General features: G+C 41.1%; 1 protein-coding gene across 1 annotated transcript in view; it reads left to right on the top strand.

Moving 5' to 3' along the window:
• Atg16 (Autophagy-related 16) overlaps positions 1-26,227 on the top strand; it is a 418,555-nt gene that overhangs the window by 366,317 nt on the left and 26,011 nt on the right. The window contains exons 8-9 of the mRNA XM_043413064.1: positions 19,026-19,146; positions 23,024-23,203. Of these exons, the coding sequence (XP_043268999.1) occupies positions 19,026-19,146; positions 23,024-23,203 (301 nt within the window). The remainder of the gene's footprint in view (positions 1-19,025; positions 19,147-23,023; positions 23,204-26,227) is intronic.

Raw genomic sequence — 26,227 nt, forward strand, 5'->3', positions numbered from 1 at the left:
AAAATCCCTCTTTTTTAATATATAGTACCGTTCCACCTTAATCGGTCAAACTGTGTTAAAGAATTTCGATTTCGAAAATTCCAAGTGAGGTTAGGTGACTGATGCATACTCTTAAGGATCACTTCGTGCATCGCAAATTTATCATATTTTTTCTTGTATTGATTATATTATGATTAAATGTGAAGTTTGCAAAAAACTTGCCAAAGTCGTCCGTGTGTTTGTAATTTGACAAGTTATAACGGTTAATATAACCATTGATTTTGTTTCTCAGCTTCCTTGAACCAAAAAATTCTATTTCATGTCAATTACCTTTCGTTACATGTGCCATAAGCTTATTAAAAGCATCAACACATCATGAACTTATTATGGAGAAATAAGCCTACAAGGATATTAAGCAGTTACTGTATATTGTCGCCCCGGGCAGTCCAGGAAAAGGCATTCCATAGAGGCACGCTAACAGACCGTTAAAACCATCGTAATTGGGATAAATTACAGCCGATGGCAACGTCAGCCCTCTTATGGATAAAACTTGAACGGTGTAGGCAATTTTCGGGATATCAAAGCGGAAATTCGCTTCATTTTTTCAAATATTCGTCCTTTCGTCTTCTCACTGCTTTGACTCGATCTACCGTGGTCTGAATAAAAGTACCGAAGGTCCACCAGAGCCATTAATGAAACGTACACGTTACACGAGACAAGGTTATGCTCCGGTGCACGTACACGATTATTCCTTTTTTGCCCTCCACGTTAACCGGGTCTCCGGGCTTGTAATCTCTGTCTGGGATGCCCCGATTATTAAAGATGAGACGAAGGAACCGGGCTAATGTGCTCGTACCGTGTACCAGAAAATTTTTTGTGCTCCTCTATGTCATCAGTACTAGGAAAGAGCCACTCATAGCATAAGTTAATCTACGCTTAAAGTTGAACTTTTAATTCGTCGTGCATACGTCAGCCTTCACTAATGAATTGTATCGGATAGCGATGACACGAGGTTCAAATCCCTCCAGGTACAACTGAGGCTCTTAATTATATGGTAATGTATTTGAGTTTCTCCCTTTGTTCATTATGATTATCAAGCGGACCACTAAGTTTCAAATTCTATAAACATATGGAGAGGTTAATGAGTATAGAAAACACGAAAGGAAAAATATATATTAACATTCAATATGAAATCATAATTAAAATCCAGAGTCAAGGTGGTACAAGTTTTACCATTAATCTCCAGAAATGTAATTACAGAGTTCAGGTATTAGGAAAACATCAATTAATGCGAGAGGTAGAATATTTGTACAGTTGATCTTTTCCAAGACCTTACTATTTGTCGAAGGTTCCTGGGCTTTTTGACTAAAGGTCAATGTCCTTAGCACGTGACGATTTTTTAAACGAATTTCGTGTTCATTGATTCTTCTTCGGAATTCATCAGATCAAAATGAGGTTAAAATGAAGAAAGATGATTATGTTTCGTTGTTCCTCAGATGAGTTTCTCACTTACGGATCCTCGATTTGGATGACTTATATCGAATTGCTAAAGTGAACGTCGAATTGCTGAGTACTTTTGAGTATACCCAACTTGAATATTCCAATTTCCGAGAAAATCATTTTATGTGACGTCGTTTAGTGTCGTTCAAAAAAAAAAAAATTATTCAACAAGTTATGTCAGTTTGTGACATGTTCCCAGGCCAAAATCTAATTCTCGCTTACACACTTCAATCAATGTCTCCCAACATAGTTAATGTTCAGTAACTTTTAAATTAACATGATTACCAGAGAGAATAATTTCACTGAAACAGAGTCCAGAAAATTGTTTATTCTTGGGATAAGGACTTTGCTGTGTATAATCAATGCTTCAAACATCCATCACACCGGTTCATTGAAGGCTCCAGTGACGTGTTGGTATATTCTTCCTACATGGGCACCGGGAGATACCCTGTATTTTTGAGACTCGTTGAGAGCATGTGTACAAAGATGAGCATATGCATCGTAGTGGGTGGTGAAGAAATTTTGTAATGTATATTTAATCATAAACATTACGTAACAATAACGTCCCTTGATACAAACAAGCTTTTTCGATGTTTGATTTTCATGAGATCCGAAAATTATGGTAATTGCGAAGCGTGCAGCTTTTTCGAATCCTGTCATTTAATATTGAACATAATAAAACGGAGGGGAGTAGGCGTAGTATTAATGAGAGTTCCTCGTTCAAATGATCGAGCACAAAAACCGTACTCCGTGAGAGAATTTAGCGTCAAATTGAAGCATCGAGGAAAGTCTTCGGAAAGTAGTTTAACCGGGACACCCTTGGGATCCTACAACATTTATTTTCGTTGTCGGGGTGCTTCAATTTTGTTTTTCTTCGTCAAGTACAAAACAGGAAGAGATTCACACCTCTTTAAGTTCCGGAAGGTTGCGTGGGCTGAGTATAAGTTCTGGTGCTGTAAGGAACATCGCCAGTTTCAGGCACGTGTTGATGCAAAGAACGTTAATACCGATTCTGTGCTCGAACGAAGCCTCGTAGACGGAAGGATTTGAATTTATGTGTAACGATCGAACATACACAAAGGCAGTCTACAAGAAGGCACAAAGTACTCTAGACATAATGAACTGATGCGATAATCCTCATCGTGAATAAAGCTTCCCAGGGCCGTTAAAGTGTATTTCCGTCTTCGTTAGATCTCTCACCTTCTCTCGTCTACTTTGAGTATCCTGTTTGCAAATACATGCGCACACGTGGACGCAAACGCACGTGCGAATATATATTTTTCTCGTGACAGAGAGGAATCTGCGAGGATTAACTTGAAGGGTATTACGTAAAAGTTCAGCATTACATTCTTGGAAGGTGCGATGAGTCAAACTTTAATTGGAAATAAATTTTCATCCTTCCAGGAAATAAAATTATTTACCTCCAGTTATTGATGGGCGAATGAAATTTTGTTAATAAAAAATAAATAGAATCAACAGATGACTGAGCAAAAATTGTGGATAAATGAATTTTTGAGTTTTTATCGAATTTTATCGATGAATGACATCGTTTTAGTGTCCATCATTAAAATTCATCATACCCACAACGAATCGATCGAGCGAAATTAATTTTACCGCTGAATGCTCTCAAATTCTCGCGCGTCGAAGATGATATCTCTGCTGAATTCTCAAGCTGCATATATTACGAGGTGATATAAATTTGATGAATTTTCGAAGCGGTTAACGACACTGAAAGAGAAACGGTGTGACGGTGAATTTGATGGCGTCAATTCGCCAAGAGTCAAAGAAGCCGAAATGGATGTAATTAAGGAGGAAGGTTAGTCGTTTACAACTGAGTGATCGCTGCCACAAGAAGGAGTAGCGCGTCATCATATTCTTGTTTCGTTGGTGCGTCGATAAGCTCTTGGCGCCAGGAGAGCTTCGATTTATCACGTTCGTAATTCTCCACGTTCGTCGGGCATTCCTCGCAAACGCAAAATGTGTGAATGTTGCTGCTAGTTCTCCTCCATTCCAGGTTGTATCCGAGCAAGAGCGAGCACGGGATTGAAGTTTTCCTCGTCCTTCTAAGTCTGCAGGACGTAATTCTCCAACAGCTTACCAGCTCCGACGTACACACGTTCTTGAAGACGTAAATCGGAGAAATGATCTATCCCTCTGGTCCATCTATAGACCGTATACTTAGCTTGATTCCTCTTTTTTGCCTCCCCCTCGCAATATTTTTTATTCTCCTTCCACATGCATATACTTGCGTGCACGCATAAACCACGAATCCATCGCAATATCTTACATCCCGCATAAGAAAATAGTAAATAGTCTTCGCAAGCGTATACTCGCGCGAAACTTTATTTTCTCGTGTACCGTACGTGCGCATCGTTGAAGTGACTTGCGCTCGTGGATACTAATCCTAAAGCGATGGAACAACACCCGTTGCTTTTCCGCCATTACGAATAATCATATCACTGCGAATTCGCGGAGTATGCGCGCGAATCAATAACAAACAAAAAAAAAAGAAAAATTATGTTCACGATGGTTTTCTTATGAGACAAATAAGAAAACTCCAGTTTCGCTTGTATATTTGTCAGAAACGAAAACCCACAGCTGGAAAGAAAGCATATAAAAGAACGAGACATGCAAGAGTTTCACGCGTGTGCGTCTGCATGTTGAAATTCCCTTAAGCATTGCGAACAACTCACGTGCATGCACGCGAGACGCATGAAATTCAACGGAAGACCGGAAAGTCAATGTAAGTATACTAGCATAAATGAGAAAAGTAAGGGCAATCTAAGTGAGGATAAGCAAAGCAATAATGGAGCGTGCTTCGAATGCGGCAGCCCCAGAGTTCTAGGTAATGACGAATCAATTTCTCGCTTTAACCGTACTTCCTTCGAGAAAGCGATACATATATTTTATTCTCGCAATACAGATAAGTGCTGGAGAATTCTTTATATATGTATCCGTGAATGAATAAATCTCAGAGAAATGCGTGCTTAAATGGACGCGCTTACGTCAGTGTATGTTTATTGAAATTCATCGCTTATACAAGGTGTCTCGTGCCTTGCGATCCTTCGAGAGTGCGCAGGTAGATTGCGAAATCCTCAAAACGAAAGTTGATTTTCGAATTCGACGATTCTCTAGGGAGACATTAGTTATTCGTGGTAAAAGATCGCGCTCGCAGGCTTCTACTTCTCCGTTGTTGACAACGTCATCAGCACGAATGAAGCTTTAAACCATCGAAATATCGATATGAAGCAGGCGTTTCATGTTCAAACATTACATCCTTTCAAAGGGACGCTAATATGATGTATTTAAGGTGTTAGGTGCTAGATTCGTTCGTAAATTTTTCTGTTTTTACCCCCAAGTACTTGATGCTGCGCGCACCGCGAACATTCAAAAATTCGTATTTGCCAACAAAAAAACTGAAACGTCACAATGGGTTCGTAAACTAGAAAGTATTTTGAGATGAAATTAAAGGGTTCCTTCAACGTGAAATAGGCCTCGGTCTGAGAGGCTTAATCTACAAATCTGCTGCCCGGGACACAATCATCAAGACACCCAGTAAATCATCCGCGCGCGCCTATGTGTTTGATAGACATTTTTTTTCTAGGGCCATTTGGCCACATCGATCGTGCACCGGGTCCCCCCCCCCCCCCCCCGCAAGTCATCGATACAAATGATAATTCATCGCTGAACGCACCAAATAGGATACTTGCTAGGGTGCATGAACGCAAAACACACCAACACACTCCTGCGTACACCTACAAGAGAGTTGAATAAATAGTGCATTGAAATAATACATCTGTTAGCCTCGCTGAGGCTCGCACACACTGCCGCGTGTGTGCGCACTGTAATCTTGTGTAAAGGTGCGAGGTGTAGCTCTATATAACGACTACGAAACCTCAGACGCTCCATTACCTATGTCGCTATTTTTTTTTTTTTTTTCAACTCCTGCTTTTTCTTACTCTTGGCGTTCATAGGAAAGCAGCAGCAGCATCAGCAGACAGTTCTCTATTGGGATAGTACGTGAAAAGAGATTCGAATCTCACGGACGTATGGCCATGCAACGTGAACGATGATAAATCAATTTTAAGTGTTTCTCCATTCTCGATTCACCCCTGGCTATTCACCTTCCTACGGATCCTGCGCTTGCATGCCTGAGATTCTCTATTGCGCGATCAGGTTCTATGATATATTCACACTGAGACATGCGATAAAGATAAATATTCAATCCCGCAGGTAACTTTTGACCGTCTCGCTATACTTGCTCTCTGTTAATCTTTTATACGATGAGATCGATTGTACATCTACGTACGTATGTTACGTGTGATGGAGAAACGAGCTGGAACGTCCAACATCGACGGTGGTGCCATCGTTTTATTTTTCAATCGTCATGAACAATTTTAATTGAGCTAAATTTTTCGAGTTTTTATCAGAACTCTGAAGTGAGACTCGCGTTCCAATTTTTTTCGGGAAATGGCTGTTTGCTTCCCTCAAATACTTCGAATAGACCAATGTGTCCACGAATGCTCACTTTTGTCTCGTTTTTTCCACTCGCGTGCTTTTTCCATCCAAAAAATATTTCGTATTCCAGCAAGCGAGGATTGCATGGAAAGAATTCCGGGATAAAATGAGTATTTATTTCGAAAGTGCTGCACTTCGATTCTCGCTGTCTTTCAAGCATAATTAAAGCAAATCCCGACTGTTATTATAGTAATGCCATCAGTAATTCAACGTAAATCCGGATATCGAAAAGTTCGGAGATTCTTTGTAAAAGAGAATTACGTGGATATACTATGGTCCCAATTTTTAGAGACTTTGCGACGGTGAACATTGGTATTGGATACCGTATTTATCCATTTCCTTTTATAACGGGAGAAAAGGATCAGTTCGTCGAGCTTATGCTTAGCTCTCCCGCTGCTACTGCTCACGCACCATTGATCCTCAAAGTTCGTACGGTCTACGTATACTAACCTCTTTGGCTAAAAACTTTTCGACGAATGGATATATACATAGATATATAGAAATCTAGGTGGTCCTTACAAATCAGGAGGCTTCGCTGTTGGAAGGAGTGATGGAAGAGTATAGCTTTGAAAAAAGTAACAAAAGTGGCAATCCCCTTGCTCACCTAGTAACCTAAGAAATTACGAATCCTGACTCATCGACAGACTTACGAAGGGCCCCAAAAATTTTCCTGCGATTTTTATACTTAACTTTTTCGTGTAGGCACCATTTTGATGTCTTGATTTTGATATTTTGAAGAGTTAGGAAGCAATGGGTATCAGGACGTTTGGCACAAAAATCTAGAGATGATGATAATTGAGAGAAAAGTAAAAAAAAAAAAAAAAAAAAATTGAAGGATCCCAAATGTACGAAGAAAAGAAAGGTAGCAACGTCAACGTATCAAGATACAACGAGTTTCACGATGGAAATAAATGTAAATGATTTTCTTGGGTTGCTGGGCTAATAAAAAGAAACGTACAAAAAAAAATATGAAATAAGAGTAACAGCAATGAATAAAGCTTTATAAAAGCGGATTATCATGAGAACAGATGACTCATAAGGCAACTAATAAATAGTGGTGATATATTTTTCAGAACAAAAAAGTATTTTTTCTCATTTGAAATAAGTTTTATGCATAAGGATAAATGTTTGGTAATTTTATACTGTTTATCGATCGTTGCGAAGATGACACGTTGGCAATGGAGAAAAGTCGCACCTGACAAATTAAACGCGCTCTAATTCGTTGGTCAGAGCCCGCAGTAACTATACGCTACACTCTGGATAGTATAATAACAAAAATAAAACCTCAGTTGACCAGCACGAACAGTGCCTGGCTTTTTTCCCTTTGGAAAAAATTATTTTTCGGTCTGAAGGACGATATTTATTATTTTTTTACGAGGGAAACGAGCGGCCAACGAACCCAAATCCCAGTTCATGAATGTGAAATGCGAATTTCGAGCTGAAGTTATTCGAGAAACGTCCGCGGAGCGTCCAACAACACTCATCAATAATCTCCATTGTTTATATAACGCAAACAATCATTATCATTGTATCGGTTAATTAGAACTTGATGTAATACTTTTCATGAGACTGGGAACAAAAATTATAACGTTTTTACCTCCTCTTGAACCTAGTAAAATTCTTCAGTGCTGAATCCCAACATCTTCATCACATTTTTCTTTCTCCCTGACGTGTTTATCTAATCATTCCAACTCTATCAGAAATCCATTCCGTTGCGTGCTTTTTTTTTCAATTAACACTTTTTTCGAAATAAATATCCACAAGTTGGCTGAAAATTTTCGTGGGACGAAGCTTATCGCGTGAAAATTCACATGGATTAACGACTGCAGCAAACGCATCTGATCTCACCGAAGAGCTTGAGTGGCGCGTTATAAGAAAGGTCTTGTGGAATCATGCAGACTCGGTGAGCTTCGCAATTACGTTCCCAGCCGAGGCAGCACACGAGCTGTAGAGTACATACTGGCATTATATAAGAATCAAAAGGTTGGGACGCCAACGCGCGTACATCGCTCCGTAGCCCATTATCCTCATTGTGCGTAATCTCAGGGTGATTAGACTATTATGTTAAGTAGATTAGCCTAGCAGGCATTGTATGAAAAAGAAACATGTGAACACATTTTTTTGCTACCTCGTGCCTTCTCCTACTATCGCACGGAGGGAAAAAGGCGGAGGGAGCAATCATTTCGAGAGATAAGAATCGTTCACATTTCATTCACGAAAAGCGTGTGCAACGTAATGCCCGAATACCGGGATCTTAATTACTTCGTTAAATAAATTAAAATTATTTCGTCACGTTTATGCAGGATGAGTTGTTCATTAAGATGTTGGGCAGAATCCAATAGATCAAATGACCAAATTGTAGAACGGTCGATATTTTGAAATTTTCAAAGTTGTAATATCAGATTGGAGAAAAATAAGTCATTCGAAATTCTTATTTCCAATCGACTATTCAGCGGATTACGTGTTTAATCGAATATACCTTCTTTGAATTCGTATTTACTCGAAAATATATATTTCGATAGGTTTCATATCGAATGCAATTTCAACAGACCATACGAATGTCAAAAGTTCATATTTTCGAATTCAAAGTGGAGATTAGTTGTTTTACAGACAGACCAGAATATAGAATAGCAAAAAATCGAAAATGAATTTGTCGAGCCTATAAAACTTAGATATGCCAGAATAACGATGGCTCGTAAAGGCGAAAGTCAAAATGGCGATTTTTGAAATCGGAGATCACTAGTCTGAGTAAGTGAGTGAGCGAGACTCGTGTGTTTTGAGCTCCGCTGCGTTTCTTTATTTTGATCGGTCGACTTTCTAACGTTTCGATATTTTGACCGTTAGGCTTTTTGGTGTGCAGTGTTCCAACCTCAGTAATATTTAGTCTTTCGTTATTATATTTTCGAAATTGTGAATATTAACAGTATTGCTGATTATATTAATTTATTAATCGAAAGAGTGCTAGTCGAATTTTCGGAAATTCGATATTTTAGTCGTCGTCCTATGGGCGATTGTTACATTCTATTTTCGACGTAAACATGCTTCGAACCTCGAAGTTTCCACTTATTTATTTATTTTCGATATTCGAAGCTCTAGTCGAATCAATCTGTCTCCATATTATCATTCAAATTTTTAAACTCGAGATTTTAGCTATTCGAAATTTGAGTAACTCCATCATTTTATCCCCACCCATGTACTTGAATAAGGAAAAAAGTAATTAGCATCGATCGCATGATTTATAGAAACGTAGCTCAGGATTGATAGTTCGTTTTCGTTCGTCAAAGGCTATGGATGTAGTTGGCTTGTGCCCACGGATGCTTATTACAGCACACACGCCGAGTGCGTAATTGACGTTCACACATAGGCGGTCTCGCGTACACGTGTACCGACTTATACGCGTGAATGCGCGTACGCATGTGGGATCGCACAGACGCACACGTACGCGGAGGAGCATCAAAGTGTTTATGCATGAAACTTCGTTCCCTAGCACGCGTCGTTTGTGTTCCGTGTTGTTGCATTTTCCCGCAGGCAATCACGCCCCCGGTGTAGTTTCCGCGCATGATCTTCCGCATCCGACCTTGTCGGTGGTTCTCGTGCTCGACGATAAAACGGGAAGAGCATACTGGTCGCGTGGGTATCAATATTTGTGTATAAATACGTGTATCCAGAGAGAAACTCATTCGTAAAAAGAGGAAAAACATGTGAATGTAGAAGGGAAAAATTCATGTTTGTGTGTATACCCACGCGTGGCTTCATAAATGTGTCAGTGTATACATAAAGGATTGAGATAAAGAATGAGAGGGAGATATTACAACTTGAAAGTGAAGAAGGTAAAGGATGAGGATAAAGATGAGTACGAGGACGAGGTAAAAAGGTACACAGGAGAGAGAATCGAGAGTATACTTATATACGGTAACGTTGGAGGAAGTACGGCCAATTGTTGAACTCTGGAATTTCGCTCGCGGCGTTGCGATTGAGAGTCAAGAGCTCGTGCTCCTGCTCAGCCTCTCTCGCCCTCGCCCAGCTTCTCCGCGTCTCTCTTTCTGTCCTCCTTTTTATATCCATCTCTCTCATTACCGCAAATATTTATCCAATAAAGATATTCGAGAAGCGTTTTATACTTTGTTAATGAAAGAGGAAACGAGAGTGATGAAGAAACGACATGAGAAAAAGAAGTAGCGAAAGAAAAAGAAAAAAAAATTAAAAAAACAAATAAAGAATGCAGAGCGGGAAACGGGCAGAGGAAAGCTAAAAGTTCAGTGCCGAGCAGCACTCGCACACTCCGTACAGACTCGCTGTCTGCACGAGTTGTTGCATTATTCATTAGCCATAGTAAATATTGCTGTTGCTGATGACAGAAACGACATACTTCAGGAGCTTGCCATTTCAGTGAGCATTCGCTCGTCCTCGTCTCTCCTTCTCTCGCGCTCTTTCGATTACTTGTCCGATGAATAAATTGGATCATCCTTTTATCTCAAGAAAAATATGTTAACTTGGAATTTACTTACAAAAATTACTTGTGAGCCTCGTCGACACTTAGCACGAAATGATTTTAGGAAAAAGAAAATGCATTCAACGAATTTAAAGAGCGAGTATCGACCAATAAATTATCGCAAGTTGTAGCCAACAATGACTATATGATATTTATTTTATTAGGAATTGTCTAGAAAGTTCGACACTTCGCGGAGCTTTGCTTCCCTATCAGCATAGTACAACTATTGCAACATTCCTCGCTATTCCCAGGGGCCATAGCTGCATGTGTGTACGTACACATATATTGTCCCTGGTTCACGGTGTCCTCTCTTTCCTTTCCTCTGTCTCCAGCCGGTACCCGTACTTCCGACAGCTGTCGTCCCGTTAGGCCGCTTCTCGTCGCGTCTACTTCGTGATAAGCGAATTTCTCCCAAGTCACGAAGAAGAGGCAGACTATACACACACACACATCCATATACGTACACATCTATATAAACGTTAGGAGCCCTGAAAGCCAACCGGGCGGTCGCAGAAGTACCGAACCAAAGTATTAGCTTTACCAAGCGAAGTGAGATCGGTGGGCCGATAGGAAAAGCATAGAGAGACAATATAGACTCTGCGACCCACCACTATGTAAGAGGTTTTAAGCTTGAGGGCATAGCGACGACGAGAGGAGGCGAGGGAGTCATCTTGTTATTAAAAAGAAATTGAATCGCAAAGGCCAATGCGAAATCTCAACGACCTCTTTCGCGCCAATAATTTAAGGCTTCACGAAAGCGCATTTATTCTAAGGAAAAAGAAACGAAAGTGGTGGAACATATTGAAAATTTTCCAGAGCTAATTCATTTGGGATTGAAAATATCTGGAAAAAGTAAAATATAAAATTATTGAGTTTTTTGCTAGCGTCGATCGACTACTCGCATTGTATTTTTCCTACCGATTGCAACGATTATAGCGTGTCCGTGTGTGAAATTACTAATAGCTATAAACACGTGAGCGTACTGAATCGACATCACCAAGATGACGATCTAGAAGAGAAGATCGAACTGGTTCTACCTTTAGGCTCGACAGCCTGCCATTTATCACTGGCAAATTAATTGTGGGGTGTTGAGACGACCGCGACAAGCACAGCCACCGCCATTACTATCCTATATACGTACAAACATGTATATAGAAACGTACTACATATATGGATATACTGAACCTCTCTGCATGCGGAGCTTCTGCATCTTCGCACTGGAACACTAACGACTAGAAGTAACTACCAGCGGCATTATGGTCGAGCATTTAATCCCATGGGATCACATTATGGCTCATTACTATTATTAGGTGATACGAGCTAAGAGTGTACATCGTAGGAAAAGGGCCACGATCGATACGCCTGTACATCAAAGCACTCAAACCGCATGGATAACTATACAACCACCACCAAGAGTTAAGCTGCACAAAAGGGTTGAAGACCTCCGGGACAACCCCGAGAAATCTGTTAATAGTACAGTTTACACGTTACACACGAGCATCGAGCGACATGAATTTATAAAGAATCTGCGCATATCTCATTAGTTTATCTCGTGTAACATTTACGCTTTATTTTACTGAATTTCTTATGATGCTACGGACGAAAAATGTATTCGCAGCATGCCAGCAAGGCCGGATTTTAATGCGGAGGTACTGAAAAATCTTTCATAGTCGAATCAGTTTTTCCGGAAGAATTTCAAAGGGGTGAATTTTTCGAGGAGAGTAATAATATTCGAAAGCATGGCACAATGCTCGGGTATAAAACGCAGCGAAGCCTGAGGTGGGAAGCAACAGAAAATAAGCGTGAGTCAGTCGTTTCGCTTGAGGAGGAACAGCCGTTCGGAGGGACCGGTGGATCGAACAAGCTCAGAGCCTCGACTAGTTCCACGTATCAAATAATCTATTATCCCCTACTGGCAAGTGGTAGCACCCGGTAAGAGAAAGAGCGGCTGAAGTAGGAATAAGTGGAAGAGGAAGGATCGGAGAGAAAGGGAAGGGGGAGTTATCTAGTGCGGTGGGCATTAAATCGCCAAGGCCGTATGAACGAGAACTCGACCTACGCGGTGTGGAAGCGTCGCACCGTGATCCGGTCAATGAACCTTCGACGTAGTGCCGGCTCCAACATCACTGACGCCCACTTTGCTGATTTCTCTTCAACGCATATCTCGCGAACGACATCCACTCTTTCTCGAGCCTCAACCGTTTGTTATAAAACAAAAAATCCATCGTTCACATTGGCTCAAAGATTGGTACACTTGCTCACGAAATTCCGATTGCCCGAGCCTATGTTAGCCATCGATTTCCACTAATTTGCCATTAGAACGAAACGCAAGTCGCTACGAAATTTTAATCATTCACGTGCCAATTTGATGTGTTGAGATTTTTTCGAACCGCAATATGCAATCCATGAAAAAAACATGCGGTTTTCTCCGATATGGAAATCCAAATACAATAGTCTGTAGCGAGTAAGCCGAATAAGCGACAGACAACATGTAAGATGTCAACCTTGTCGGTGCATAAGCGTAAACTGGAACCATATAATAACACTGTACGATACATACATATACGCCTTCACAAAAACCCCTACTTACACCTAAGCCCTAGATTCTCTTGAGGAAGTGAAAGCACCCTCTTCACATAGTGCAAAACCAGTGTCTTTCGCCTTCATCCTATCACCATAGAGTTTCATATGTGCTACATTCCGGGAATCTAGTCGATCCTTTCTATCTCGATAGCAGATTACTTGGGAGGATCGAGATGAGGAAGACAAACTTTGTACTGCTCGTGAACTTTGACTGCTGGTGTTGTGAGTGAAATTATTGTTGAGTGTAGAGAATAGAATATGCCCTTGGATTTGCATTCAACATTTATGAATTTTTCGATTACTTTACATTATTTTTTATTATTATTGTATTGCCATCCGAAGTCTTTGGCATTCCAGCTACCAAAATACCGTTAAACATGTCTTCGACTATACCGTCCTTTTAATAAAGTTCGCTAACTTTGTTAAACTTGCTATATGGTCTACTCTCTTGTTTTGAAATCCCTCGATGCCGGACGGGGCGTGTCCCGTCGATTCTGCTGGTAATCTTGACGAGAAAATGGCACGTGACAGGGACCCATGGAATTGTATGTGATTATGTATCAAGGGCTAAAGGACGGATTTGTATTGATCTCCGAATTACTTTACCACGTGGAGTTTTATTACTCCGGCCAGCAAACACAGTCCTGTGTATCCAGGAGTTGGAATCAGATCTGCTTTACAGAATGCAGGAGTGAAGTAAGATGAGCTGCTGGACGATTTCCTGTCTTGGTATACGCCAAGGGATTCCGGAGTGCGCACGTGCGCATGCTATACGTGACGTCTACACACGTTTTGTATTTCTCTCCTTGGTACACATTGGGATGCACGAATAATGTATCAGGGGGGAAAGTAGGCAAAGTCACGTCAACTTCGAGTTAATGAAATAAGCAGAGGAAGGGGAGGATATAAAGTTCATTAGCCAAACGGAAAACGACCCACAGGGAAAAACTGAATCATTTGTGGCCGATTATGCAAAACTGGTTAGCAAACCTCGATAAGTGGGTGAATAGAATTTTGTCAAATTACGTCACACATGCGTGCATAACAGTGCGTAATGTTTCCTGAAACATCCTGAATTTCGCTCAGGGAATGGTAGATCATGTTCCCTGCTAGGGCGGGGTCGAGAATCGATGGCGCGAGGGCTGCATAACATTGTCATAAAAATTCTCTATCAATGCATGCTTCTCCATACGTCTTCGATAGAGAGCAGAGGGAGCAGCGGAGCAGAGCGTGAAAGAAGATTGCGTGAGCCAGACTGAGGCAGCGTTTTGAAGCGGTTCTCGTCCAGCAAAATGTATATTACCCATGACTTGTGGTGCGAGACGACGACGCTTTCCGCGAAGTTACCGGTAAACGTCGCGTGCCGCTGATTTGCGTACCAACAGACGTGCTAACACACTGCTATTTACCATTGCGTTATATCAGGATTGAGCTCTCCCATTAATTCAAAATATTATGAAAAACATGTAGTAGGACTGTTAAATCATGCAAAAAAATCACCGCTCATTTTCGTTCGAGGGAACGGTCTTTTTCTACCAAAATAAAAAGCATCGTCGGCCAGAAGTTGTTTCAAACTGTAGCTTCGAAACGACTTCGTCGTTACCTGAAATCTTTTTTAAGGGTTGATTCTTTATCTGTTCGTGACTTCAAGTCAGACTGAATATATTGCTTCAACTCTCCATAATTAAAGCTTTTATATAGTTTTGATTAAGAGCTCGAGAGTTCTTGTGAGCTCTACTAACACGCTACACTCGGGATACTCCCAAGTTTCGGTTATTTCCTGCGATAATTTATTTCCTCTAAATGTATAACATATTTTCAACGAATGCTTGGAAGCACAAGATCCCAGCGAATAGCATTACATCTGTACTCGAATATCACATTCAATGGTTAATTACCGGTTTGTTAGGATTAACATGCGTTATTCAAAGTACTTTATACGCGGATCAAACGCGTAGCAACAATGAAAAGGTTGAGTCGCGAAATGAAATTTGCGGAGATGCTTAACGAGCGTAAGCAATGCGCGATAACCGGATTCCCGTATGTACTCGGGAATAATTCACAATATACTATTTCGTTGAAGAGTCATTCATTTATACATGGAGCGCGAGAGGTGGAAGAAGAGACGGGGAAGTAGCGGGGCGAGACAGGAAACATGCATTCGAAACGATTTCCTCATTGCAACGATGCGAGGGGTTATACGTATGTGTAGCGAAGTCAGAGATGAAATAAAGACCGTGGTTGGCTTGGTGCCGGGGGCTTCGAAGCCGAGAAATGGAAACACCAACGTCGAAGGATTAATTGAGGTACCATAACACACACTTGGGGTAACGCGCGTGTGCCCCTCCCCCTCAATCGCTCTTTCTCTCTCACGATTCATTTCTTGCTTTTGCGCCTATGCTTTGCCTTCCGAGAGCACCGCCGAGATTAGCTGTATACAACGAAGCCGTTGCAATTTATGGGTGCCCGTCTCACTCTTCCACTCTTCCATACCAAGCACGCGCAACCAACACTTGCACACGCTCCTCCTCGGATTAAACAACTGCTCGGGCCCTGGCCTACACTGTTTTATCCTATCGAGCACGTCGAGTATATAGACCGAATCACGTCTTCCTTCTCGCTTGTTCGAGGGTGCGAGATACAAAAAGACGATCGAGAAAGAGAGAGAGAGAGGTAGGAAAAAGGTATCGACGTGTTCCGTAACCCGATACTCGATACCTGTCCGATCTTCTGTACCTATGAATCCTACATACCGACATATCTGTACGAGTGAAACGTAAAGTCAAAAGACACGCAACAGATAACACGTGGCACGGGGCCAATTGCACTCCAAGTACACGCGCCCTGGAATTCTCCATTTCTCGCCAAACACTTAACGTATACCGAGTGTGCCTCGGCTCATGTCTTTCCCCTCTTCAAGTATTTCAGAAGCGATCCTTCACGCATAATCAACCTTATCATCAGACTATTCGAATACGTAACGGCACGTCTGGAGCATTTCAGCACGTGGTATGTCCTTGGGGATCTCCAAATGGTACAAAAATTGATGAGAAAGATTTTGTTTTTTCGATACCTCACACTGGAAGTTTGTCTTCAACCTTTAATTGGGGAGACAAAAAATAAAAAAAAATAAAAAACCCGAGAAAATTTCCTTCGATATCAACATCGCAGACCCTGCTTCGACTCACTGTATTCAGCCAATATCAGACGCCACTAAATATCGAGCATCATCTATTATCCTGGAGATTGTGTTTTGCACACGTTTTCAATAGTCTCTGCCAACTTGTATATACGCCTGTAGCGGAACTTGCGGTTCCGCAGACGTATTATGCAACTCGGTAAAAAGTAAAAATGAAGTTTAATTTTAGTGAAGCTGAAAAGAGCCAGTGGTGAGAAAGGCAAGGGTTGGGAAGAAGGATGAGGCGACACACCCCCTTATTGGTGCAGAGGTTTTCCTTGCTTCTGGTACAACGCCCAAGTGAATTTACGCATGGATACCAAACCAGAGGAAAAACGGGCTTCCGCTGAAGGCTCTGCGGGGATCGCTACTTTGCCAATCGACTCGGGCCCAAACTTTCGGATCATTAATTTACATTAGGACATTTTTCAAGAGCTATCGGATAGCTGCAAGCGGGCTTGCTAAAGCGAACGCTGAACGGAAGAATGTATGTGAGCTAGAGCAGCTGAGCTCGGAGGTAACTCTGCCTAACTGCTTATACAGGGTGTTCCATCGCAGATCGGTTGACACCTTCAATTCGAGTGCTGCTTAACCGGATCCACAGTCGAATGAAACGGGAGCACTTTCCGAGCGGATTCCATTGGAACGAGTTTCATTATTTCATGAGATTTTTGGAATTTAATTTTGCCTCGAAATAAGGTTTCAAAATATTATCGAAATTTCATCGCGCAGCCTGTGTCCGGGGTATATCTGCGTACTGATACAAAATATACATATGTTTACGTTTGAATATCTCCGCCTTCACTACGACCCGGAAGCAGTGCAGAAAGATGTAAGACAGCAGCAGGCTACCGGTGTTTCCTATCTTTTTCGTTCTCGCTATATATGATCTCGGCCGCGAAGAAGCTTCGTTCTCTATTATTCGACGAGCCAAGCGGAAGCGGATCTTTCCACTCACCATTTTCCATCTTTTCTTCCTCTTTTCGCATACTTTCTCCATCGTACGCTATTTTCACCTGCTTTGAGAAACCTGAGAATCCGTGAATATGCAAGTGCCGGAGAAAAATTTCGCATGATCCAAAAGAAGCAGATCCCAGCATAAACGTGTGTTTTTTCGCTCTTTATTGTTTCTTGGAATACTCCGAGTGCTCTCGGCTCCGTAGACAGCCGTCGATAAAGTTTGTTGCCTTGCCTTCAAAATCTTCGATTTTCAGAGTTTCACGTTACCTAACCGAATCCTAAATCGTATTCGTAATTTTCAATTATCTTGTTTTGGGTTACACTGCTTTTTTCGAGTAGAAGAATCCACAGGAATTTACCATCTTGCAATTGATTATTTATTGCGATTAGACAGTACGTCCTGGGCCAATATATCACTGAGCATCTTGACTTAATTATTGTTATCAATAACACTACGATTATTGTTCGCAAAATGGAAGATGTAGAAGCAATATAAATTGCGCAATCTCCGTTTAATACTGCGGTGCCGTAAATTAAGGGACCTCGAATGTCTAGCGATGGAAACTCCGCGACCCCACGGCGATTTGTCATTTCCTATTTCGAACACGTCGTTCGTCGTGGATGGTGGAGTTTCGTTGGGTGGTTTGCGGGTCGGGGGGGTCGTGCACTAAAAAGGGATGGGATTCCTCGTTCCGAGGGCAGCAAAGTTTGAACTACACATTGCTAGAGGCGAGGCTACCTCGATGGCGGTGAAAAAACTCAACTTCTCGAACTGCACGGGAGCGGCTATATGGCAAAAGAAGGGTCCCTCACCCTTCTCATGGGTTTGAGGGGTTTGAGCTTGGAAGAGAAAAACTAACGAATCGTGCCTGAAAAGTTTTCGGCCTCGATGCTCGCGCGTTTGAGATAGCGAAGGAATGGGAGAAATGAGACCAAAAGGAGGAAAAAAGTAGGATGGAAAATCAGGAACGGCAAAAGCGAGCTAGAGGTCCGGCAGCTACTGAAACACGAGAGGATTCGCTTCGGTCTAGGTTGCTGCTCGAACGTTGCCGGGGATCGACCACTTGTTGGATAATTTCATCTTCGATCACGAATACCCGGCTCCCGATTGAATTTCGTCCTCAGGTTTTCCTCTGCCTCCTTCTCTTCCGGATAATGCTCCTAACAAGAATCATATTAACCCTTCGATTTACTTTCGCCAAAATTTTTTAAGCCACACAATTTAACCTCCCATTCAATATTTCTATTGCGATATTCAAGCTGCCATTTGTCGTCGCAGCAACGTGACAGCTTGCTCGAATAAAAATATCATTTATAAAAGCAATCAAAATGATTCACTTCTCTGATAATTTATTGAACTTTGGAAAAACGTTTCATGCCATAGTCAGACCTGCCTTTGACAGAAATATTTTTCTATGCAAAATTTTCCAATTTTTTTCCGATTTTCGACTCGTTTAGATAAATTATTCTGTATTTAATCATCGATATCTCGTAAACTCCCTAGACGTATCCACTTTTTCATAATCATCGATGATAACCATGCAGCGAATGAAAATTGAAAAAGAATGTCAAGTTCTTATTTTCAGGTTTACCCATTTTTAGATGCACTCGCTAAATAATCCGAATATATTCGTGCTGTCGATTCTATCAAATGCCACATCGGTTTTAACTCAGCAGAAGCTGTTCTACTGTACACATTGGAGAAAAATTTCACAGAATATTGATCAGATCTCAACTGCAATAAAATTTTCTAGCATAAATCGTGAAAAACTGAAGAAAAAAACTGAACTTTTTTCCTTGAATTTTGTGTTGCAGCACACATTGACGGGCCATTGCGCGAAAGTTATGGCCGCGAAGTTTCTCGGCGAGCCATCGAAAGTAGTGACGGGCAGTCACGATCGAACTCTTAAAATCTGGGACCTTCGTAGCCGTGCTTGTGAGTATAAAATGTTTTTTTGTCACTTGCAACGTCATGCGTCAGTTTGACGTATAAGGAGGGTGCTGTAAACGGACCCGTCAAAATCCTCGAATCGTGGAGTTTAATGTGAGGTTGGAAATTCCATCGTAATCTCAAAAGTGCAATTAATCGATTCTTCAAACTTATTTACGAAACGAGAAAGCCTGAGCGTGACTTCTGCAACGAACAACCTTCGATCGCTAATAGCTCGTATTTGGTAAAAATCCTATTTCGTTAGAATGTTCTCTCTACGAAAGAGCCCATTTTCTTCGCGCCCTTAAAAGTTGAATAACCGTCGTTTTATCAAGCCGTTTTCGTTTACGAAATGCAGCATATTTTTGACAGCATTACGCGTGAGCTGCTCGTAACCCGGAAGCTCGCAGTGTGAACTGCGGCTGCTTCTACGGTCATCTGGTCAGATTCTGCGTGCTCTAGCATCAACAATATAAAACATGCCTATATAACGAGAGAGAGAAAGAGAGAGAGAGAGAGAGCGCAGACTATACCGAAATATTATGAGGCAGTGCAGTAATCACGTTCCCCATTACTTCTATTAGTAGTTGCATTATAGAGTGCCCACTTATGCGCGCGTGCAAGCATACATTTCGCTGGGACAGCCGCAAGATAATAAAACAAATGTCGACCAGATACCCGTGCCACCATCTGCATAGTCATTCATATGTATATTCCAGCGCAGTCTGGCTTATGCCATTTTGCGTGGTGCTCTCCGTATAAAATAATCATTTTTTTTCTTTAATGCCCAACGCCTCTAAACACTGCCTTGGTGAATTGTTGTACTAATTCAACTTTGATGAGTCTTCTTTATGCTCACCTCGTTACGTCACATTGTTGCCCATCAGATTATTCACGGGATGAGATTGAATAATGTATTATCCAATAATGTGAATCTTACGGGTCACTTAACTTCATATTTGTCATGATCAATTAAACGGTTAGCCCTCCGCTTTGTTTCATTACTTATGGTTATCGCCATCAAACTCTTCGTATACGTAATCAGAAAGGATATGAACGAATCGAGCACAAGGATTTTCTGGATAAACTGGATGCCACGTCCTGGATGTTCCTCTCACATTTGTGAATTTTTATAAAATTCGATTCGCACATAAATAGATACACTGACAGCGATGAGTGGACGGTCGTTGCGCGTCTCGAGTCATTTGTCGAATTTACTCACTTCGAACGAGGCTGAAACTTCGATGGGTGACCGTTTGGCTTCCTTTGGGCTGAGTGCAAATACGACAGAGTAGTGCATAAGAGCAAAGTGCCTGCTGGGGGCAACGCTCTCAAAGGTCTTATGGGAACATAGCATTCGATGAAGTCGGGCTCCGGTATAATAAACAAGACTCGTAAAAATGAGAAAGGGCCGAGGAGTACGAGAAATTGCAAAAACAAATGGCGAATCAATCTTGTGGAATAAAAATTGAGTAGCTTTCTGGCCTGATTACATTATTTTATACTTGCTCAATTGAAGCTTTAGAGGGTTCAGCTCCAAAGTGATCCTGGAACAGACATCGAACACACTACGAATATAACGAAACATTCGCACGTATATAAAATTGACAGGAATCTACAAAAATAAATGGATTTCAGATAATTGTAGGGACGAAAACTATCGGCGCATCAACGTCATAAACGTTGTATTCCCCCGCCGACAGTTTAGTTACTCTCGTTCATCTGATCCCTTGAGAACATTTAACGTGCACGAAATTCGATGGAGCCACTGTTTTACGGTTACTTCGAGATAGGAATCCATCAGTCCCAGTGGTAAAGTATTTCCATGGTTGACCCGATTTTCATGGTTATTTTTGTTTTTTTTTTTTTTTTCAAGTGTTGTTTCGGGTTTCTAGTCTTCAAATTTCACTACGCATATCAAACTCTCGTACGGCGACCCATGGAATGTTTATTTTCATAGTGAACCGCACCCTCGTCGAAGGAAATGGAAGAAAAATGAAAAAAATAGTAGAGGCGACAGGAGGGTGAACAAAAAAAGTGACGGTGCGAAAGGTATAAGCGAAGAACTGGGAAAATCCAATGGCGGATTTACACTCCGATCGTTTGGACGGCGGCTAATCTCGTGAAACCTTATCCGAGGAGCACCAGCTCGGGATATCGATTCACACTTTCAACAGCGTGTGATCCCAGCATCCAAAATACGCGATTCCACAGTATCAGGTGACATCATCCCCCTCGCAACAGACTCTTCATACTGATATACCTAAAGCAACAGACATCACGCTTCAGTGGCTTCACGAAGTTATTAATTTTACGAGAACTCTGCAATCTCGTTGGAATATTCGTGTGTTTGAAGTTTCGTCTCCAGGAGGATCTAGACTCGAAGTGCACTTTATGATTTCTCCTCTATCGCGCATTCACTGCTATGTAAAACTTGATCGTTTTGACCGGATCGAAAAACTTTTTTTCAGTTTGCACGGAGAGTACGATAAAATGAATAAATGAAGAGTGTTCTGAGGAGTACTATATCGAGTTGTTGGTATTCACTGGCAATAACATTGAAGCTTTTATGGAAATGTACATGTTCGAACGTTTAAAGATTTTCATCTTTGATCAGTGGAAAAATCAAACTGCAATAAGCCTGGACAGCAAAAAACTGAATGTTTTTCGTACCAAAATTCTTCAGAGTCCAGATAATTTCGAGTATCATAAAATTCAATATTATGGAAATGCCTACGCGTCGCTTCGAATGATTGATGGTATTTTGATTTCTAATGCTCATAGCATAATCTCCCATCAAAACGTTTAATTGACGTTCGCCATCGAGTCGCAGCCCTTCAATCCCATCAAATCAATTAAATCCAGTAGATTTTGCAGAGTTCATTGTTTAGAATACATAATATCTCTTGAAACGAATAAATAGCCTTTAGAAACATTCGCATGGGAAGGTTCGCGTTTCAGTACTGTGACGGTTCAATGCTGTGCCGTGGTAACATTGATGTTCCACGAATAGTGACGGACAGGTCCTCCATTGGAGCTCCGCGAGGCAACATTATTTCCAGTATTGCTATAATTTGACCGCAGCTATTCTCCCTCGCTTTCGCACTCTTCTACCCTGAATGCACTTTCGAACCCGCTGGGTTTTATGACCGCAGCTATATCGCGGGCTTGATACTCGGTCATTTAATACTTTTCATCCGCCTGCCCGGTCAGACGCAATTCCAAGCGTCAGTGAGTCCCGGTGGCGCCATACCGATTGAGCTGCACTCACTCACCAATCTTCTCTCGTACAACTTTCCGCCTATGAGGCTCTAACGCGACCGATACAGACACCTTTGCTGTGCCCAGCATCTACATGGAATGTAATCGCTGATCAATTTATTCACCAACATTTTATCAGTGCGTTTTGTAGAAATTATTGGAAAGTTGTTAAAACTGTGAAAAATGTAGATTTTTTTGTTTTCACATGCAAAAAGTTAAAGTTCGAGCGGAGTACTCTAGCTTATTCGTGAATTTTTCCTTTTTCTTAATGCACGATATTCGCGAAACAGCGATAGAACTTGAGGAGGACGACGTATGATAGTAAAATTTAGGTTACCACGTGTGCAATATAGATTTGGCATTAGCTGGTGTCTTGAAACGGCACGAAAAGTTTTCGTAAGCAAAAAATCTATTGTCCGCGCACCAGGAATGCTATTATCGGGCTCTCGACAATGGAAATTTTCGCACTGAAACAATTCTCTGGTATTCGGTAAACGTGCCGCTGTAACATTGTCTGCAGCCCCGAGAGTATCAAGATGTTTTTCTTTTTTTTTTTTTATGAATGAGTTTAGAGTTACGAGATCGCCTCGTTATTTCACTCGTTTGTCAATTTTTTTCGCAGGTATCGAAACTAAATTTGCTGGCTCGAGCTGTAACGATCTCGTCACATCGGACGGTGCAGGGTCGACGATAATCAGTGGACATTTCGATAAAAGGATACGATTTTGGGACACACGAGCAGAATCGAGTTCGAACGACATCGTTCTTCAGGGAAAAGTCACCTCATTGGACCTGTCTCGAGGTAAGATTGCCCAGTTGGGATTTTTTAATGAAGAAGGTTTGATTCATAGGCCAAACTCAAAATACAGTATTTGTCCCCAAGCAATGCAAGCTCTCGATGCTTGAGAGTAATCATTTCAACATTTTTTTTATCCACCACTCCGACAAACTTGGCATACCAATTCCGATTGACTCGATGGCAGGACGTTCAAAGCTTCGAGATAAAAAATATCAATATCGGAAGAGAACGAGGGAAAAGAAATTGTTAGAGGACAGGAAACGAAAAATAAAATTGGAAATGGTTCATTACAATTCTACCGAAATATTTCAACTCGGTTTTCAGTTGATGGGGCAAAGGTAACGAGAATCGAAGAGAGTTTTATTTTTTTTTGTCTAGTCTACCTCCGCAACTAGACCGATTATTTTATTTTTTTTCTTTTTTTGTGCTTTTTCTTTTTCGACTATCAACCAATACGACACGCGTTCCCCGAACGCTTTATTTTTCGCGTACGTAATTGCGCGCTACATCGTCCCTCTCGGCACGTGGTCCCAATGGAGCAAGGCCAACGGAAATCCAGTGGCAAAGCCCAACCAGCAAAAAACCATGTCCCAGAGAGACCATTTGCTATATTCTGAAATACCGCGTAGTACCAAATGTTGATTGAAGAGCTCGATTGTATACGGAAGTGAGATATCGCGCGAGCCTTCATTAATCGTCCCAACGCAACGCCTCATTCTTTTCTGCACAATACCAATAGTTTCACTTCTATTTTTGTATTTACTTGAGTTCCCCCTGTGAATACGTGCTCGTGAATTAGCATATCAGGAAACCATCGCTTCCTTTGACCGGTAAATTTAAATTATTGAAAATCCGTCGAGATTTTTCTTCACAACATTCTTACGGATATCGAATTTTTATTCGTTTCCACTGTGCCTTCAGATAACTCACAAATAAAAAATAAAACTTTATGAGAAAAATATTCCTCTAAAAGCTTTGCTATCGAAGTGAGGGTTCCGCCAGTCGATTTTCCATCGACCATTTTGTAAAACACTACAAAACATCGAAGACATACGTTCCTCCCGGAAAAATAGACGATTTTTGTTGGCACCCCGACAATTTGAGTTGAAAAAGCAGCGATAAGTTTCAATAACATTGAAGGAAAAAAGCATCGATATAATATTCAAAGCAATGAATTTTATGCATTTTGGTCACGTTTCGCAGTTCCCTTCGGTTTACCACAGGATTTCTTCTACTATTTTTAAAATCATAAGTCGCTATCCAACTCTGAGGGAATAAAATAAAATAGAGTTTATCAATGCGCTAGGACTTGTTCTTTGACATACAGCCGATTTTATATTTTTTGTACAACTTTGTTATTCGTTATACAGTTTCATTGTTTGTTGTACAGTTGCGTTGCTTGTTATACAATTGATACTAGTGATATTTATTAATCTAAGCTAATCTTTCTATCAATGCACTCTCTACCAAAATCTACCAAAAGAACCCTTTTCTAAATTTAAGGCGCGCGTTTCCTGGGAAAGAATTCCCGAGATAGTGATGTGTGAAATGTGTGAAAAAATCAGCGAGGGCTTTTCCAATGTTGTGGCTGTCAGGAAATGACATTTTATCGAGTTTTTCGTCATATTTTGAGAATAACAGAAATTCGACATATGGCAGTTGGGGCGGAAACCTGATCCCACCAAATGTTTGTATGTACATTTGTAAGTATATTCGAAATCCTTTAATCACCCTTCAAGTGATTGTGAGTCTGTGGCATGGCCCATTATCAGTGTATACAACCGTTACACAGTAAATATACCGCAGTGAGTACAGGCCTGGATACACGTGAATTTTAGTGACGTCAGCTGAATCTGAGTTTGTTTGATTTGCTCTGCTGGACTATGATCGTAGGGGAAACGATATTTCACCAACTCGCTTGATCTCGAGGGAGTGGGTTGGAGGCATGGGAGTTTCGGCATCACACAGTGTTAGCAATATAGTCGAGAAAACTGTGTGCACACATTTTTCCAATACTACGGAATGATGTTGGAGTCGAAACGTTAAAATATACCGAATTTTTTTTCTCCCAGTATTGCCGGATTATTTGGCTATAGATGAAGCCACACATCGAAGAATCGGTCAGTGGAGAAATGGAAAAGAATTCTGTTCAATTCTAAAACGATGCGAGCTTTAATATTCTTGATTGTTCCATTAATTGTTTTACAGATCATCGAGATTCTTGGTGTCTCGAAAGTTTCTGTGCAGTAGACTATGAAAAATACTGAAGAGAAATTCGGCGGAGTTTCCATACTCGAAAAGGTCGTTCAGGAATATTAATGTCTTCGCAATATAGCTGATTTCAAAGAGGAATTTCTAATCAAATTTTTCACCTCCGAATGCGTCGTTGAAGAGCAATAAAAAATCGTTTGTATACGCTCATCCGGTGTATCGAGAGTGTGGCAAGTGAAGAAAGCATTTTTATCTCGTATTTCAAGTTCGGAGGATCCCATCCGAAGTAATCACTTCGCGTCACAGCATGAGTGATGGGTAACCACAAATTCCATGTTTTTTTAACTTTCCCAGACAAACAAGAGTGTAGAAAAAATGTTTACTCTAGAAATTTCGTGATCAGACTACGCTTCAAAGCTCGGATGGTGATTCGTGATCCTCGACTCTATATTTTCCAGTTTCTACACGTGGAGCTTGCGTACATGCGAAAACTGAGTGACATAAACGTGAAAATATACAAATGTGAATCGACCCTCCCGGGCCACCTTTAAGAGTACTGCGCACCGGTTGTAAAAAAAAACGAGAAAATTTCCTTCCCTGCCAAGAATCCTAAGAAGAGGATGATCCGTGTCCAAATTTCAGGCACGTACGAGCTGTAACGCAAAACCTTGAAATCGCTTGAGATTAAATGTTCGATACAGTATAGATGAACCGCTCGACGTATGGGCTCTCGAGGGTTTTACGCGTAACGAGAGGCAATCCCCTGACGATCGATAAACACATAACTCAACTCCGCGTACTTATTTATACTTTACG

The sequence above is a fragment of the Venturia canescens genome, chromosome 1, assembly GCF_019457755.1.
Source record: "Venturia canescens isolate UGA chromosome 1, ASM1945775v1, whole genome shotgun sequence".
In the NCBI taxonomy this organism is placed as follows: domain Eukaryota; kingdom Metazoa; phylum Arthropoda; class Insecta; order Hymenoptera; family Ichneumonidae; genus Venturia; species Venturia canescens.